The sequence below is a fragment of the Ovis aries genome, chromosome 13 (assembly GCF_016772045.2).
Source record: "Ovis aries strain OAR_USU_Benz2616 breed Rambouillet chromosome 13, ARS-UI_Ramb_v3.0, whole genome shotgun sequence".
In the NCBI taxonomy this organism is placed as follows: domain Eukaryota; kingdom Metazoa; phylum Chordata; class Mammalia; order Artiodactyla; family Bovidae; genus Ovis; species Ovis aries.
Genome location: NC_056066.1, coordinates 77,632,434 through 77,651,210, shown reverse-complemented (window position 1 = coordinate 77,651,210; position 18,777 = coordinate 77,632,434). Strand labels below are relative to the sequence as shown.

At 49.6% G+C, this 18,777-nt stretch overlaps 1 protein-coding gene across 2 annotated transcripts in view; it reads left to right on the top strand.

Moving 5' to 3' along the window:
• The first annotated feature begins 1,954 nt into the window (after positions 1-1,954).
• Positions 1,955-18,777, top strand: part of PTGIS (prostaglandin I2 synthase) — a 64,134-nt gene continuing 47,311 nt past the window's right edge. Inside the window, exon 1 of one of the 2 annotated variants that reach the window (XM_027977311.3) lies at positions 1,955-2,137. In XM_027977311.3, the coding sequence (XP_027833112.2) occupies positions 1,974-2,137 (164 nt within the window). In that variant the 5' untranslated portion in view covers positions 1,955-1,973. Of the gene's footprint in view, positions 2,138-4,365; positions 4,484-18,777 lie in introns of those variants that run through there. The other variant, XM_027977312.2, reaches the window with a different exon arrangement.

Here is an 18,777-nt window from a genome sequence, read left to right as displayed (position 1 = left end):
TTAGGTTTTTTTTTTTTTTCAGTTCAGTTCAGTCGCTCAGTCGTGTCCTTATTTATTTATGGCTGTGCGGAGTCTTCACTGCCACACACAGCAATGACGTTGTGGCAAGTGGGGTCTACTCTCTAGTTGCGGGGCGCAGGCTTCTCACTGTGGTGGCTTCTCTTGCAGAGCACTAGGGCATGCAGGCTTCAGCAGTTGTGGCTCACGGGCTTGGTAACCCTGCTGCATGTGGGAACTTCCCAGACCAGGGATCAAACCTGTGTCCCCTGAGTTGGCAGGTGGATTCTTAACCAGGGAAGTCCTTGCTTAGGTTTCATACAGCAAATGAGTGGACAATGTTTGGGTTTGAACCTGGTTCTCCAGCCGTTCTTCACGGGCTGAGGGGTCACCCTTAGGGCTGTCGCCCCTCCTCTTTATTCCTGAGGCCACACCAGCCCTGCCCTCTGCAGGGCCCTGTCAGTCCTCATGGGTCAGGAGAGTTTGGGATTTTTCTACTGCTTTTCAGAGCCTGCCTGTTCCTGCAATACTCTATAACTGGAGAGCTGGATCCTCTGTTAGCCTGATAAGCACAGAAAGACTGAGCTGTTAAAAAAAAAAAAAAAAAAGGCAAAACTAACGAGGAGAAGTGACATTTTTGAATGCTCCCCGGGGCCAAGGCACTTTGGACGCCCAATGAGATCATGTGGTCCTCAGCACAGCCATAACTGAAGTCATCTTAATTGGGGAAGGTTTTGGCTGCAAGGAAGAGAAAATCTGACTCATGGTGTCCTCAGCAACACAGGCGTTTGGTTATCTCATTAAACAAGAAGTTTGGAGGTGAGTGGTTCCAGGGACAGTTCTTCGGCAGCTCTGGTTTGGGGTTCTGTCATTTTCCTGCCCCCTCAGGAGATGCCCCCTTCACTAATGCCTTACACAATGCCCCCCACCCCGCCAAAGATAAGGAGGCAAATAAGGAGGAAAAAATTCCCAGAAGCCCCCAACAAATGTCCAGATGGTGCCCACATGGCCAGCCTTGACCGAGTCTCTATCTAAGAGGGATGTTCCTGGCTGGCTCAGGCCGTCGCTGGTTCACTCCATGGGAACAGGGGTGGGGCCATCTCCCTAAACACCTGTTTGATTCCTGAACAAAATCAGATTCTACTAGATTCCACTCGCGAGGGAGAAGCCCGCAAACGTTCTTCTCTCCTTGGTATGTGAGCTTTGACCTCCTTCCCCTGGACTGAGAGGGGAAGAAGGACATCTCATGGCTGGGGGGCATTTGGGCTGAGGCGATGGTGGTTTGCACTCAAGGGTGTGGGATTGCAGAGATAACATTTATTGAGCACCTACTGTGTACCAGGCCCTGTGCTAAGGGATTTCGTTCCCTCATTTAATTCAGCCCTTATAATAGTCTTATGAGGAAAGAACTGCCCTTCCCATTTTTCAGACCAGAAGCTGAGACCAAACCTTGATCTCGTATGGTGAGAGGCTGGGCTGGAATAAGTGCTAATGGCAACCGACTCCCACTGCCGTTCACTGGGGGTCTGGCCCCCTGACAGGTGTACCACCTGCATCAGGTCATCTCCTCCTCACCTCAGCCTCATTTCACCCACGAGGCACCTCGGCTCGAGGATGAGGCGCAGACCACCCGGGGTCACCCTGTTTAGCACTTGCCCGGATAAGCTGTGAACCCCGTTGCCAGAAAGCCGCCCTGTGGGGCTCCCCAAATTTGGAGAAAACCCTCCAGGGCCCGTTCCATGGCCTTTTTGGGACTATTGGCTTCGCCGGCGGGTAAGCTGGATAAATAAACAAGTGGTTCAAGAAACTCCTTTTGACTCTTGATGTTCTAAATCTGCTGGAGGCCACACGAGGGTCATCCAACTGCCTTGACAGCCGACATTAAACAGGCAAATAAATGAATCTTTAATATGATAGCAGGAAATGTTAAGTACTGTCAAGAAAAACAAACCGGTTCAAGGCAACAGACAAGGTTGATGGGGCTGCTTGAGACCAGACAGGCAGACAGGGAGGGCTTCTCTGAAGAGATGACAACTGAGCAGAGACGGAGGGGCGAGGGGTGCAGTGGAAAGAGCCAGCTGTGCACAGATCTGAGAGGAGTGTTCCAGCCAGCGGGAGGAGTGAGTGCAAGGGCCCTGAGGTGAGAGTCTGGCACACTCGTGAGGGCACAGGAGGTGGGCGTGGCTGGAGGAGAGCTAGGAGAGAGGAGGGCAGGGAGGTAACAGTGGTTGGGGGCAGGTCAAAGTCCTTACAGGACCCTGTGGGCTGAGCGACGTGGAGCCATGGAGGTTCTGAGCAGGCTTCACTAGAGGATCTGACTGAGGTTCTACAAAAGCTCTTCTGAGAATGAATTGCAGAGAGATGAGGGCAGAAGCCAGGAGGCCCGGGGAGAGTAGCAACTCCTCCAAGGGCTATCAGTAAGATGAAGCAAAACCTGCCTTAATTCACCAAGCAGCGAGTGGCAGACACAGGATTAGGATCAGACCTCCTGGGCCCTACCTCCACGCTCTGCCCCACCGCCTCAGAAAACCCCCATGTGCGCAGCACTCCTAGTTTGCAGTTCCCTTCACTGACAAGCTCTCATGGATTCTTCACAGCAACCTGCCAAGGTAAAGTGCAGCTCTGACCTCTCTGTTCCCAGACAAGGAAGTGGCTTAAAAGAGGTGAAGCTCCCTGGCCAAGGTTAGTGCTAGTAGCTCAGCTGTGTCCGACTCTGTAACCCCATGGACTGTAGCCTGCCAGTCTCCTCTGTTCATGGAATTTTCCAGGCAAGAACACTGGAGTGAGTTGCCATTCCCTTCTCTAGGGGATCTTCCCAACCCAGGGATTAAACCCGAAATGGCAACCCCACTCCAGTGTTCTTGCCTGGAGAATCCCAGGGACGGGGGAGCCTGGTGGGCTGCCGTCTATGGGGTCGCACAGAGTTGGACAAGACTGAAGTGACTTAGCTTAGCTTAGCCTGCACTACAGGCAGATTCTTTACCATCTGAGCCACCAGGGAAGCCAAGGTTTCCCAGGTGTAGGTCCAGGCCTTCCAGCTGGGAGCCCAGTTCTTGCCAGCGCCCAGGGGTGGTCTCCTCCAGAGCCACTGGCACCAGAGACCAGCACTCAGTGTGTGCTCCATCGTGTCTGACTCTTGTGACCTCATGGACTGTAGCCCACCAGGCTTTTCTGTCCATGGGATTTCCCAGGCAAGAATGCTGGAGGGGGTTACCATTTCCTTCTCCAGGGGATCTTCCTGACCCAGGGATCGAACCCATGTCTCCTGCACTGGCAGGCGCATTCTTTACCACCGAGCCACCTGGGAAGCCCAGCCAGCCCTCTAAGCACCAGGTGATGGTAACAATGGCCACCGTATTCTGAGTGTGTACTGTGATCCGGAACAGGTGATGGCTCAGGCTCATTGATTGGTCCATTACAATTGAGAATGGGCGACTCAGAGCCAGATGCCCTGAGCTCTTGTGTCCCCTCCACTGTAGTTCAGTTCAATTCAGTTCAGTCACTCAGTCGAGTTGGTCTCTTTGCAACCCCATGGACTATAGCACGCCAGCCCTCCTTGTCCATCACCAACTCCTGGAGCTTACTCAAACTCATGTCCATTGAGTCGGTGATGCCATCCAACCATCTCATTCTCTGTGGTCCCCTTTTCCTTCTGCCTTCAATCTTTCCCGGCATAAGGGTCTTTTCCAGTGAGTCAGTTCTTTGCAATCAGGGGCCCAAAGTATTATTGAAGGCAATATAGGGGCGATATAATCCAGCCCAACCCCACTGCACTTGGACCAACAGAATCGAAAACTAATTAATGGTCTCTAGCCCTTCTGGGGTTGGGGGAGGGGGCGAGGGGAGGGCAGGGGGAGAGTCTTCCGTGGTGGCGGATACTTGGGTGGAGAGTGGAGGAAAGGCCCCTTCCCTCCCCTCCCGCTTCTGTCTCTCCTCTCCCACCATGGGACCCCTCATCGTAGCACTTGCCTCTCTATCCCCGCCACCCCTCCTTCCCCCCATACTCCTTTCCTTCCTCTTCTTCGGGTCCCCCATCCCTGCTCAACAGCCCCCCAACCCCCGCAGGATCCCTCCTTCTCTGTAGTCACCCCCCTCTCTCCTACATCACCCCTCCCGTCGTCCGCCTTTCCTTCCAGCTCGCATCTCCCCTCCCCAGCAGCCGCACTTTCCGCAGCTTGTCCGGCCAAGCCCCCTCTCCCGGGCCAGCGGTTGGGAGCCTGCCCCCTGGAGCTGAGCCCGGGAGCAATCCCACCCGCCCTGGGGACCCGGGAGCGCTCGCGGGCCCCGCCCCGGCGGGTGGGCGGGGCGAGGGATGGGGGCGGGGTCGCCCCCGGGACTGGGTCCCCTTGGCCCCGAGGCCCCCGAGCCAGCCTCCCGCGCTCCGCCGCCTCAGCCTGGACGCTACCCCTGCCATGTCCTGGGCCGTGGTCTTCGGCCTCCTGGCCGCGCTGCTGCTGCTGCTGCTGCTGACCCGCCGGCGCACGCGGTGAGTGCCCCCCAAGCCGGCCGGGTCCCGGCTCCCCCCACACCCCGCGCGGCCCCGGGCTAGACAAAGGGGCGTCTCCGCTCGGGCGCGCGCCTCCCGGCTGCAGCCAGGGGGTCGCCCAGCCCACTCAGGCCCGTGTTGGAGTCCCCCACCCCGGCTCCAGTTCCCCGGGCAGGAGGGGGTCACCTTCCCGCCGTCCCCACCATCCCCCAGGCGAGCCTGGAGTGGGGGTCCAGGTTCCGGTCAGGGGGACTTCTGCGCTCATCTCCCGCCCTGGGGAAGGCGCCAGGCCCAACGTTGGGGAGATGCGCGCGGGAAGGTGCCGGGACAGGGGTCCCAGAGGGCTGATGACCCACTGCACACACTAACAAGGCTGGACCGCAAGAAGCTCAGGCCTGGCCCAGAGCTCCGCGCCAGTACCTGAGAAGGGGTTTCAGTGAGAACCGGGGTGCAGAGTGGGTGCGTGGGCAAGCTCCGTGTGACTCCCGGGGGAAGAAGCTCTCTCCTGCCCTTCACCCTGTGACTGCGTCCTGCACCAACTCCTCATCAGCCCCCAGCCCTGCTCTTAGCATCGTGTGGGCAGCCTTGTTCCTCACCCCATTACACAGATGGCAGGGTTGAGGCTAGGAAAGCAGAGGCTCTGAATGATGCCCTCTTACCAGGCCTGGAACCACCTTCCACAGGCTTCCCCGACCCAGGGGAAGGGGCTGAGTAGTCTCGGTGTTTCCTTCTGCCTGAGAACCGCACTCCCGGAAAAGGGGCTCCCTTCTGCTGAGGTCTGGTAGCCTGGCAGAGAAGGAGAAACAGATGTCTCATCTTCCTAGTCCTAAAGATTCTCCTGCTCCTTTGACAATCTGCCATTTAGGAGAAAAGTAAAATTTAAATCAAGGAGATGGCAGTTAAGTCTCTTTTTAAAAGGTGTTTAGAAGATTAATTTAAACTGAACAAGGAATTACATTTGACTTAAGCATTTATCCCATTATAGATAAGACTGAAACCCTTCTAACTACCCTCCCAACAATTCGGTACCTCTCCTGTTGATTAATTTGGGAGGAACTTTCCAGATCTTTTTAAAAGTACGCCTTTTATTTTACATTGGTTTTATATTACAGGAAAGTTGTACAAAAAGTTCCCAGATACCCTTCACCAAATTCCAGCTATTGTTAATGGCTTACGTTATCGTGGTACAATCATTAAAGCTAAAAAAACCAACACTGGCCTGTTAAAATTAGCCAGACTCCAGGCTTTATTTGAATTTCGTCTGTTTTTCCATTAATGTCTTCTTTCTGTGCCAGGATCTCATCCAGGGTGCCTCGGTGCCTTTGGTTGCCATATCTTCTCAGCCTCCCAGCTTTCCTCATCCACGCAGACATTTGCCCATAGATAACTCAGGGCAGTGAAAGTGTGTTTAAATCAGTGTGTCTGAAGCTTGCAGAAATTTTCTGGAAACCTTTTAGTTTTAAACAGTGTTGGCTGAATTTCCAAACAATGATTTCACCCTAGTTTTCTTCAACCTCTAGACATCTTTCCAGGTGAAACTTAAAACCATACATTCAATCATTTGCCTGGAAAAATGAAAAAGAAAAAAAAGACCACAGATAAGTTTCCCCATGGATTATGAATTATTTTTCCTAAGTTGTCAGGCTTTTTGGAAATGCTGTAAAAAGTTGGTTTTGGACTGCACCTCTGCTGTTTCCCTCTGGAGTTTCATTTTGACATCTGTCCATGTAGCTCTATGGACTTCCCTAGTGGCTTAGCTGGTAAAGAATCCGCCTGCAATGCAGGAGACCTGGGTTTGATCCTTGGGTTGTACAGATCCCCTGGAGAGGGAAAGGCTACGCACTCCAGTATTCTGGCCTGGAGAATTCGGTGGGCTGTATAGTCCATGGGGTCAAAAAGAGTTGGACACGACTGAGTGACTTTCACATATAGCTCTATGGTGGGTATGAGGGTCACTGACAGCTGGTGGGGAGCGTTATGTAGACCATGGGGGCAGTTGCTTGGACCCTTGGAAGACCTCACAGGGACCCCAGTTGAGACCCCCAGTCTCATTTTCTTCTTCCAGCTCAGCGAGGGGGGTACTCTTGTTACCCCTGTTTTACAGAGGAGGAAACTGAGACTGAGTCACCTGGATTAAAAATCTAGGCTGTAAGAATTTTTAATTTTCAGAAGAAATGAATTTTCACTCTCCCCACACATTTTATTTGTGATCTGAATGCCCAAAAGTCTTAAACCACATGTTGTTAAGATAGTAAGAGAAGCAGCTACAATCAGATTCTTCAGTTCAGTTCAGTTGCTCAGTCATGTCCGACTCTTTGCGACCTCATGAATTGCAGCACGCCAGGCCTCCCTGTCCATCACCAACTCCCAGAGTTCACCCAAGCTCATGTCCATCGAGTCAGTGATGCCATCCAGCCATCTCATCCTCTGTCGTCCCCTTCTCTTCCTGCCCCCAATCCCTCCCAGCATCAGAGTCTTTTCCAGTGAGTCAGCTCTTCGCATGAGGTGGCCAAAGTACTGGAGTTTCAGCTTTAGCATCATTCCTTCCAAAGAACATCCAGGACTGATCTCCTTTAGAATGGACTGGTTGGATCTCCTTGCAGTCCAAGGGACTCTCAAGAGTCTTCTCTAACACCACAGTTCAAAAGCATCAATTCTTCGGCACTCAGCTTTCTTCACAGTCCAACTCTCACATCCATACATGACCAGTTGAAAAACCATAGCCTTGACTAGACGGAAAGAAGGACAAATAATCAAGTGCTGGAAAAGAGAGACATGAGACTGATGCTGTGTAGACAGTGATTCAAAGTTTGAGTCAAAACGCTCAAGGCCATGCTTCTCCCACAGCTCATTGCTCGTGCCTGCTCAGCACCCCAGGGAGGTCCATTACCCTACCCGACAGCTGGGACTTAGGAAGGCTAAGTGACCTCCTTACGTCTGCACGAAAGTTATACTGTACATCTAGCTGGTTCCAAAATTGTTGCTTTTCTCACTCAAAGGGAAAAAAAAAGCACTACTTCAGTCAGTCTGGAAAATCCCATGGTCGGAAGAGCCTGGTAGGCTACAGTCCGTGGGGTTGCAAAGAGTTGGACACGACTGAGCAACTTCACCTCACCTTCATCTTCAGTCCAGTCAGTTACTCTTGTCTTTACCTTTGGCCTTTAAAAAAAAAAATCAAAACATTTTTAATTATAAAAAATTTCAACTATATAGAAAAAATAAAAAGAATTGTATAGGAAACCCTTGCACCCACCACTTCATTTGACAGTTGATAATATTTAAAATTACAGATATTATGATATCTCAACACTAAGTATTTCAGCATACATGTTAAATTTTCTTTTTTAAAAAATAAATTTCTACTGTCTTTTTTTTTTTTAGATGCATCACACATCTTGTGGGATTTTAGTTCCCTCACCAGGGATCAAACCTGGGCCCTTGGCAGTGAGAACAGAGTCCTAACCACTGGACTGCCAGGGAGTCCCCTAAAAGATAATTCTTTTTTTTTTTTTTTTCAGTTTATTAGTTTTTTGGCTGTGCTGGGTCTTCATTCCTGTGTGGGCTTTTCTCTAGTTTGGGTGAGCAGGGGCCACTCTCTCGCTGTGGTACGCGGACTTCTCATGTCGGCGGTTTCTCTTGTTGAGGAGCACGGGCTTTAGCAGCCGTGGGCTTCACTAATTGTAGCTCCCAGGCTCTAGAGAGCAAGCTGAGTAGTTGTCGGATGTGGGATCTTCCTGACCCAGAGATCAAACCTGTGTCTCTTGCATTGGCAGGCGGGTTCTCTACCTTTGAGCCACGAGGGGAGCTGCCCCCCTACCCGACCCAAAAGATAATTCTTAGTATCTAGTTCCCAGTCCAAATTCAAATTTCTGCCATCAAGGTAAAGATTTTTCAAACCTGGCTCAGTTACCATGAGTGCTTTCCCTGGTGTGAGTGTGGAGTTAGGAAGTCTTGGGTTGGGACTTGGAAGTCTAACTCCTGGGCCCTCTGGGGCTAATGCTCTCCCTGGTGAGTATCAGAAACATCCTTCCTACATTCCAGGCCTCAGTTTCTCCATCTGTGCTCTGAGATCGCTCACGCAGCTGGTCTCCCATGCCCCATCCCACTGCAGCAGGCTGAATGCATTGGTCTTCCTCTTTGTGCTTGTGTGGCTGCTGCAGGGAGGATTGGAAGAGGTCTCCTGGGTGGGAGACCCTTTTCGGTGGTGGGTAGGGGGGGGCGGGCGGGGAATCAGAGGTCATGGTGGCATCAGATGAGGGTTCTGAGAGGCACAAGGGCCACTCTGGGCCCTTCCAGGATATAGAATTACTGGGCACAAATAATTCTGTCTCATTTCAACGTGCAGTAACTGGAGGTCCCCAAATGGTAGTCCATGGCTGAATTCAGACCCAAGTGGGTCTGGTATGGACCACACAGTACAAGGGGGGAAAACTGGGGGCGTCCACACACACAGTTCCAGACTTCCCGCCTCTCCTGGAAGATCTCCCGGCAATTGCCTGGCACTCAGCAGCAGAACCCTCTCTAAACCTTGCCACAGTCCCCACCACTCCCTATTGCCTCTCCAACGTGCAATTTGTCTACTTATTGCTGTGCTTGCTCTACTGTCTCTTTCTTTTGTTATGCTGAGAAACAATTCTGTGAGTCTGTGTCCATTGCAAAACTGGGAAAACAACAAGCTAGAGCAAGACAGCCATGTGGTTTTTCTATACCCTGGAGGCAATGGGAGGGAAAAGTGGAAGAGGGTTAGGGGGAACCCTTGGTGAGCAGCCAGCAGCCTGCAAATGAATCCTGGGAAAGGAATGGGTTAAGCAGTTTAAATAGAAGCTCAGGAGGTTCCAACTCAACTTGGCAGCAAAACTCTGGTCCCCCATGAAACCCTCCCCGAGGCCCTGAAGGAGTTGAGACTCCGGAGCAGAGAAGTCCGGCAATCCACCTACCCACACTGCTCAGCTAAACGAGGAGCTTCTGCTCTGGGCCGTCCAGAACATGGGCTGTGTGTCAGGCGTCTGACCTGCACTAGCTCTCTGAACCCTCTTTCAAGTCCAGAAGGCAGGTGCTGCTCACTGAGCACTAACTGTGTGCTTGACTCATTCATCTGAGACGTATGCATTAAGTGCCTGCTATGTCCCAGACAGAGAAGGAAATGGCAATCCACTCCAGGATCCCCACTGGTCTCAGTACTAGGTCTACAAGAAGTGTCCACCTTCTGTACAGAAAGGATGGGATACGCCAAGGGGCCCAAAGGTGGGTGATATCCAGGCATGACTTCCTCCCTGATTCTCTCAAAGTTTCAAGGGAGAGAGAGATGGGACAGGATGTGGGGTTGGCAGTGGGGTCTGTGAGCAAAGAATGAGCAGGTTTTGAGGAACTCCCATGGTGAGAATCAAGGCTCCCGGGAGGCATCAGAAGAGCTGCCTCCATATCTGAACCAGGAAGGGCGGGCAGTGATCAGCCGAATTGCCTGGAGCTGTGGATGAGAGGGTCAAGCCCAGCATCCCTGTCCCCCAGGGCCTGGCGGTGCCTCAAATCAGTGAGAGTGTCGGTGGGCGAGGCTAGAGACCGCAGACCCCAAAATAGAGCCTCCTCCGCCCTGCTGGCCTCCTGCTGAGTCACCCTGGAATGTGACTGGGGCCCAAGTTGGATTCCAGGCCCGTGGGCTGAAGGAGCCGCTGGCACTTCAAGGGTCAGACGCCCGGGCCCCCAGTTTCCTGCCTTTGTCTGCGCCTCCTCGGGACTTTTCTGGGGAAAGATGAGTGATGCCAGCAATAACAGCGGGCTCGCTGGGGAGCTCCGGTAGCAGCCTGAGTGAAAGGCATGGAGAGGAAGCCCCACCCACTCCCTGAAAGATGTCTTGGGCGAAAACCTCCTCCTGCATCTGGGCAGGTCACTGAAACCTCTCTGTGTCTCAGTCTCCTCACCGGAAAAGTGGGGGTCCACGTGGCCACTTGGGGTGAATTGGGGCCAGGGTTGCATGAAGACTGTGGGCTCCGTAGTCAGGCCTGCCTGGATTAGAGACATAGACTCTCCACGGTGGGCCCTCGGGCAAGTGGCTTAGCCCCTTCTGGGCCTCAGTTTCGTCTGCTGTAAAATGGGCTTGATAGGAGAACTTCCTTCTGCAAAGAATACTGAAAGGTTGTTGCTGAACCACGAAAAGACGCTAGGATCCTTGCCCTCTGGAGGAGAAGAATTCAGTCCGGGGTCAGAGATAAGGCTTGATCGCTCAGAGCTTTTGTGTAATAAAGTTTTATTAAAGTATCCAGCAATTAGACTGATTGTGGAATGCAGCGTAGGAATGAGCCCAGGACAGGAAAGCATTGTCTTGAGGGTCAAATGGCAGACTCAGGACTTTTGGAGTCAGCAGAAGTAGGCTCACATAGATTATCAGGCCCATCTGAAAAGTACAAAGTCAGCACAGAAAGTAAAGACATAAAATGATGTCACTTAGTTCTGGTCAGGGTGCCACCTCGTAACTCGAGTGTGCTGCACCCATGAATCAATTCCTGGCACTTTGACAGCTGTGGGAGAAGAAAGAATAACCTGGTAAGGGCCTTCCCAGAGGGGCCTGAGAGATTGGCCCCCAGACCCCAATGTTTTTATCAGGACCTCGGTTTCTGGCTCAAATAGAGGCTTGCTTTGACTAGGTCAGGAGTCATCTCCCAGAGTTCAGTTAGTGCCTGTCGGAAAGCTGAGAGCTGAGTTACATGATTAGTTAATTCTAAAGCTTTAGAAAAACTTTTCCATTGAGCAATTTCAGGAATTACTAATTGTCCATCCTCAGACTGTAACCATCCTTTATCAGGCATCTTTGTTCGTCTCTTCTCATATCTTTCTAATTCTTCCTCAGCGTACTGTGGTTTTTCCTGTTCACAGCACCTATCCAGATCAAAGGCGTCTGCAGTGAGGGGTTTCGTAAAGTGCCGCTTTTCTGGCTTGACAGTCTGGTTACCTTTGGCTTCTTTACTTGCATCCCTGCTGTGCCTTGCAATGCATAACAGCTACTTCTTTAGGACAATATATAGCAGTTAAAAGTCTCTGGATCTCTCTGAAATGCTTAATAGGTTCTCCTGTTGCCATTTTGAACTCTTTCTTTCCATGTTGCAACATGAGCATGTAAAGTCAAGTAAGCACACTTAGAATCAGTGTAGATATTTACACGCTGCCCTTTGCTTAACTCTAGAGCTTGGGTCAGAGCCACAAGCTCTGCTAGCTGAGCGCTGGTTCCCTGGGGGAGAGGTTTTGCTTCTAAAATCTGTTCAGCCATCACCACGGCATAACCTGCTTGACTCTTCCCCTTCCAAACAAAAGAACTGGCATCTGTAAATATTTCCATGTCAGGATTGTCTAACAGGGTGTCCATTAGGTCTTCCTGAGCTAAAGGAAGGAATTGGGAACACAAAGTTAGGAATTGGGAACAATTGTGATCAGGTGTTTCATTTTCCTTCTCAGGAAGGAAAGTGGCAGGATTTGAATTTCCACAAACTTTAAGCTTAGTTACTGGTCCTTCTAACAACAATGACTGATCTCTCATCCAAGTATTAACCTTAGAATTTAAGATTCCACTCACATCATGAGAAGTCAATACAGTAAGATTTCGTCCATGGATTATTTTTAAAGTTTCAGGAGTTAATAAAGCCATTGCCCCAATTACTCCTGGGCAGTGTGGCCACCCGCATGAAATTACGTCTAATTCTCTGCTTAGATAAGAAATAGGTTGCAGGTGAGGCCCTCTCAGGGTTGTATCAAAACTCCCAAGGCCATACCTTTTCTTTCAGTGACTAACAAATTAAATTCTGACCCTGTGGGCAAGCTCAAAGTGGGAGCTTGCAGGAGAGCAGTCTGAAGAACCTTAAAAGCCTTTTGAGTATCTGGAGACCAAACCAGTCTGTTGGCTTGGGCCTGCTGAGTCTCAGCTCTAAGTTCATACAAAGGCCGGGCAGGTTCCCCATAACCTGGAATCCAATGCAACAGTAGCCTGTGATTCCCCCAAATCCTCTCAATTGTCTTAAAGTCATAGGTAGGGGATGATTTAGTATAGGTTTAATCCTCTCGGGGCCTATGGCCCTAGTCCCTTCTGATACAATTAGGCCCAGATTGTTAACAAAAGTGAAGTGAAGTGAAGTGAAGTCGCTCAGTCGTGTCCGAATCTTTGCGACCCCATAGACTGTAGCCTACCAGGCTCCTCTGTCCATGGGATTTTCCAGGCAATAGTACTGGAGTGGATTGCCATTTCCTTCCCGACCCAGGGATCAAACCCAGGTCTCCCACATTGTAGACAGACGCTTAACCATCTGAGCTACTGCTGAGCCTTTTCTCTTGATGCCTGGTAACCGCAGCCTGCCAGAAAGTTTAAGAAATCTTCTGAGGCTTGTGAACAAGCTTCCTCTGTCTCAGCACAGAGCAGAATATCATCTACATATTGTAGCCCCACTGCTTCGGAGCTTCTTATCAACCTGTCTGACTCTCTCAATACCAGTGAGCCTCAGGCCGCATCAGGCATCAGCTGTTATTACCAAGCAAGGAAACCTCTGGAAAATTCATGCTGTTGTTGTTTAGCCACTCAGGTGCATCCGACTGTTTTGCGACCACATGGACTGGAGCCCACCAGGATCCTCTGTTCGTGGGATTTTCCAGGCAAGAACTCTGGAGCGGGCTGCCATTTCCTTCTTCAGGGGAATCTTCCCAGCCCAGGGGTGTATGTTCCTCGGTTCTTTGTCTCATCACAACAAGGATTTGGAGTGATGGACATTAAAGCCCCCTCGGCGTGTCACAGCTCTCAGGTCTTGGATAGACCGTGTTATAGCTCTCAGGTCTCGAATGGACCATGTTATAGCTCTTAGACAAATCAGTGTTACAGCTCAGTGTTACAGCTCTATTTTATTTACAAGATAGCAGGAAAGTCCATCTTCGAGGCGTGAGGGCACATCAATCCAAAGACATGAGGAGAAGAGCGCCCCAGTGCAGGGGAGAGAGAGAGAGAGACCTGGCTTTGGCTCCTCTATTTATATGTTTCTCTCTCCCTGGGCCTGTCCTGTGTAAATTGGGCCAGCCAGGAGTGTTGTTTGTTTTACCTGAGGTCCTCCTTCAGGTCCTCGGACCTTCTTTTGTTCTATTTTCGTGGGCTTTTCCCTTCCTTGTCTTTTTAGCCACCACCATTTTGGACTCCTTTTCCCTATTTTACCTACCTAACATTCCCCCCTCAAAAGATGGGAGGCCCAATTCTTTGGGAATAGGGGTGTTGAGGTCTTTCTGGCTACTTTCTGCTGAACTGGGATGGCAAGGGGTATTGGGCCTCCCCTTCTTGCTAATCTCAAGCCTCGGAGTCCTTATAGCGGTGCCCATCTAAGCGTGTGTGATATTTTTCGTGGTCGGCTGTAGTTTTATATCTTTGTTGAAATGGCACTGCATTTTGTAGCTTGTTGACCTGGGCAGAGACAAAACAGGTTAGACAGTTGACAGTACATGGTATAATCATAAGCATCATCAATATAGCATAACAAGGACTAGTAGGGGCATTAGTCAATTTTAAATTCACATCGCCAGGATGGCTCAAGTCCCTCCTTGTTTAGGGATCAGAAGATCTATCTCTTGTCTGTTTTGGAGTACAGTCTCTGTCAAGCTGTGTTGGCTCTTTAGAGCTATCCTGAGAAATCTTATCTCCAGAAACCAGATTTTGGGGGTGTTCATTAGAATGGCACTCATTGGTAGTCCTGAATAGGTATCTGAGATCTCCCAGGGGCTCACAGGTGTATTGAGTGTTCTCTTCTGTTTTTTTTCCACGGCTTGACTCGTGAGTAGTGAATCCAGGAGTCATGTCCTGGTACCTTGATTGCTGTAGGGGTAGAAAAGTATTACAGGGTAGGGGCCCTTCCATGTGGGCTGGAGTTGAGCCTTTGGGGACCCATCTTTCCAGACTTTAATTAGGACTTGAGTCCCTGGAGCATATAGTGGTGACTCCTTAGAATCTTCTGGGTCCTGGTTCATACCCCACAAGCGTATATCCTGTTGGAATTGCCCAATGGCCATGGTGTAAGACTGGAGCGTCTGAACCTCTGGATCTAGGAAGAGGTCATTGACATAAACGAAAGGTCTCCCATATAGCATCTCATAAGGACCAAGACCAAGCTGTTCCTTAGGGGCAATGTGGGTGCGGAGGAGAGCTATTGGTAAAGCCTCCTTCCACCCTAGGGAGGTCTCCTGGGTGATCTTTTTTATCGCTGATTTTAAGAATTGATTGGCTCTTTCTACTTTTCCTGAAGATTGAGGCCTCTAGGCACAATGGAGATAATAAGTAATGCCCAATGCTTTTGAGACCCCTTGGGTGACCTTAGAAATAAATCATGTCCCATTGTCACTTTGTAATGACCTGGGCAGACCAAATCTTGGAATGATTTCATGGAGCAGTTTTTTTACCACTTCCTCAGCCTTCTCAGTCCAGGTGGGAAAGCCTTCAGCCCATCCTGTGAATGTATCTATCATGACTAATAGCTATTTATACCCTTGAGAAACTGGCATCTGGGTGAAGTCCATCTGCCCGTCCTCTCCTGGGTAGGCCCCACGTCGTTGGATAGGCTGGGCCAGCTGAGGTCTTCAAGCTCCTTGGAGGTTGTTTAATTGGCAAGTGGGAGAAGAGGAGACCACCTGTCTTATGGTTGTTTGGAAGCCTGTTCCTCCGAAGGACCTTTCTAGTAGTCTTTGGAGGGCCTTTTCTCCTAAATGAGTACTGGCATGTAAGGAGTTAACCAACCTCCATTGGAGGTTCCCAGGCAGAAAAAGGAGCCCCTCTGTTTGGAACCACCCCATATGATATTTTTGAAAGCCCTCGTTCTTAGCTTTAAGAGTCTCACCTTCAGTATATGAAGGATTTTCTGGCAAATTAGTCTGTGGAACTAGGGTAGCAACCCCTATTAGGACATGGTTCTGTAATGCTGCTCTCCTAGCTGCCTGATCAGCTGCTTGGTTCCCTCGTGCCACTTCCGTGCTCCCTTTTTGGTGTCCTTTGCGGTGGGAGACTTAAACCTCGGTGGGCAGATGGACTGCCTCCAAGAATCTAAGAATCTGATCACCATATTTGATTGGGGACCCTCGGGTGGTCAAGTGGCCCTTTCTTTCCAAATAGCAGCAAGTGCATGTAGCACCAGAAAGGCATACCCGGAATCAGTGTAAATAGCTATTCTTTCTCCTTTTCCCAGCTCTAAAGCTCGAGTCAGGGCTATGAGCTCAGCTAACTGGGCTGAAGTACCTGGTGGCAGAGGCTTAGCCTCTATGGTCTCAAAATTGGAGACTACTGCATACCCGGCTCTTCTTTCTCCATCCAAGACAAAGCTGCTTCCATCAGTGTACTAGATTTCCTCAGGGTTGGTCAGAGGATCTTCTGACAATCCTTCTCGGGGTTTTGTCCATTGGTCCAAGGTTTCTAGATAAGAGTGAAAGGGGAGAGAGCCCTCGGGGGTAGGCAGGAGGGTGGCTGGGTTAAGAACCTCACAAGGGGATATAGTGAGGCCTGGATTTTCCATCAGCATTACTTGATATCTGAGGATTCTTTGATCAGACATCCATAAATGGCCTCTCCCATTTAGGAGTTGTTTTACTTGGTGGTTGGTAAAAATAGTTAGTTTGCCCCCCAAAGGAAAGTTTTAAAGCATCTTCTATCATGATTGCAATGGCTGCAAAACTTCGAAGGCAGGGAGGCCAACCTCGGGTAGTTGGATTGAGCCTCTTGGATAAGTAAGCTACAGGCTGGGGCTCAGATCCCAACCTTTGAGTTAACACTCCCAAGGCTATTCCCTCTCTTTCGTGGACGTAAAGTTGGGATGCTTTTTCTGGGTCTGGCAACCTCGAGGCAGGTGCCTGAGTTAAGGCCTGTTTTAGTGTAGCCTCTGCCTTTTTTTGAGGAGTTCACCACATCAGTGGGATTGAATCGTCTCGTCCCTTTAAGCTTTCATATAAGGGCTGGGCAATTAGACCATAGTTGGGTATCCAGATTCTACAATATCCAGTTAGCCCCAGGAAAGCTCGCAATTGTTTTCGAGTCATGGGGGAGGGCAACTGGAGGATTTCTTGTACCCGATCAGAGGACAGCCTCCTGGACCCGTGTGTAATTTGAACTCCCAGGTAAGTGACCTTTGTCTCGACCATCTGTGCCTTAGCACCGGAGACTTTATATCCCCTTTCTGCCAAGAAGTTTAGAACCTGAATTGCATGTTGTTGGGCACTTTTCTCATCTGGAGAGCAGATTAGTAGGTCATCTATGTATTGTAATATTTTTCCATTATGTCCCAGGTCCAGATCTAGGAGATCCCGGCTAAGGGCTGGTCCAAACAGGTGGGGGCTATCTCTGAATCCCTGAGGTTCAGTTCAATTCAGTCACTCAGTCATGTCTGACTCTTTGTGACCCCATGAATCTCAGCACGCCAGGCCTCCCTGTCCATCACCAACTCCCGAAGCTCACTCAGACTCACATCCATCGAGTCAGTGATGCCATCCAGCCATCTCATCCTCTGTCGTCCCCTTCTCCTCCTGCCCCCAATCCTTCCCAGCATCAGAGTCTTTTCCAATGAGTCAACTCTTCACATGAGCTGGCCAAGTACTGGAGTTTCAGCTTTAGCATCATTCCCTCCAGAGAAATCCCAGGGCTGATCTCCTTCAGAATGGACTGGTTGGATCTCCTTGCAGTCCAAGGGACTCTCAAGATTGTTTCCAACACCACAGTTCAAAAGCATCAATTCTTCGGCGCTCAGCTTTCTTCACAGTCCAACTCTCACATCCATACAAGACTACTGGAAAACCATAGCCTTGACTAGATGGACCTTTGTTGGCAAAGTAATGTCTCTGCTTTTGAATATGCTATCTAGGTTGATCATAACTTTTCTTCCAAGGAGCAAGCGTCTTTTAATTTCATGGCTGCAGTCACCATCTACAGTGATTTTGGAGCCCCCCAAAATAAAGTCTGGCACTGTTTCCACTGTTTCCCCATCTATTTCCCATGAAGTGATGGGACCAGATGCCATGATCTTCATTTTCTGAATGTTGAGCTTTAAGCCAACTTTTTCATTCTCCCCTTTCACTTTCATCAAGAGGCTTTTTAGTTCCTCTTCATTTTCTGCCATAAGGGTGGTATCATCTGCATATCTGAGGTTATTGATATTTCTCCCAGCAATCTTGATTCCAGCTTGTGCTTCTTCCAGCCCAGCGTTTCTCAAGATGTACTCTGCATATAAGTTATAAGCAGGGTGACAGTATACAGCCTTGACGTACTCCTTTTCCTATTTGGAACCAGTCTGTTGTTCCATGTCCACTTCTAACTGTTGCTTCCTGACCTGCATATAGGTTTCTCAAGAGGCAAGTCAGGTGGTCTGGGATTCCCATCTCTTTCAGAATTTTCCACAGTTGATTGTGATCCACACAGTCAAAGGCTTTGGCATAGTCAATAAAGCAGAAATAGATGTTTTTCTGGAACTCTCTTGCTTTTTCCATGATCCAGGGGATATTGGCAATTTGATCTCTGGTTCCTCTGCCTTTTCTCAAACCAGCTTAAACATCTGGAAGTTCATGGTTCACGTATTGCTGAAGCCTGGCTTGGAGAATTTTGAGCATTACTTTACTAGCATGTGAGAAGAGTGCAATTGTGTGGTAGTTTGAGCATTCTTTGGCATTGCCTTTCTTTGGGATTGGAATGAAAACTGACCTTTTCCAGTCCTGTGGCCACTGCTGAGTTTTCCAAATTTGCTGGCATATTGAATGCAGCACTTTTACAGCATCATCTTTCAGGAGTTGAAAGAGCTCGACTGGACTTCCATCACCTCCACTAGCTTTGTTCGTAGTGATGCTTTCTAAGGCCCACTTGACTTCACATTCCAGGATGTCTGGCTCTAGGTGAGTGATCACACCATCGTGATTATCCAGGTCATGAAGATCTTTTCTGTACAGTTCTTCTGTGTATTCTTGCCACCTCTTCTTAATATCTTTTGCTTCTGTTAGGTCCAGACCATTTCTGTCCTTTATTGAGCCCATCTTTGCATGAAATTTTCCCTTGGGATCTCTAATTTTCTTGAAGAGATCTCTAGTGTTTCCCATTCTGTTGTTTTCCTCTATTTCTTTGCACTGATCACTGAGGAAGGCTTTCTTATCTCTTCTTGCTACTCTTTGGAACTCTGCATTCAGATGCTTATATCTTTCCTTTTCTCCTTTGATTTTCGCTTCTTTTCTTTTCACAGCTCCCCAGACAGCCATTTTGCTTTTTTTTTTTGCATTTCTTTTCCATGGGGATGGTCTTGATCCTTGTCTCCTGTACAATG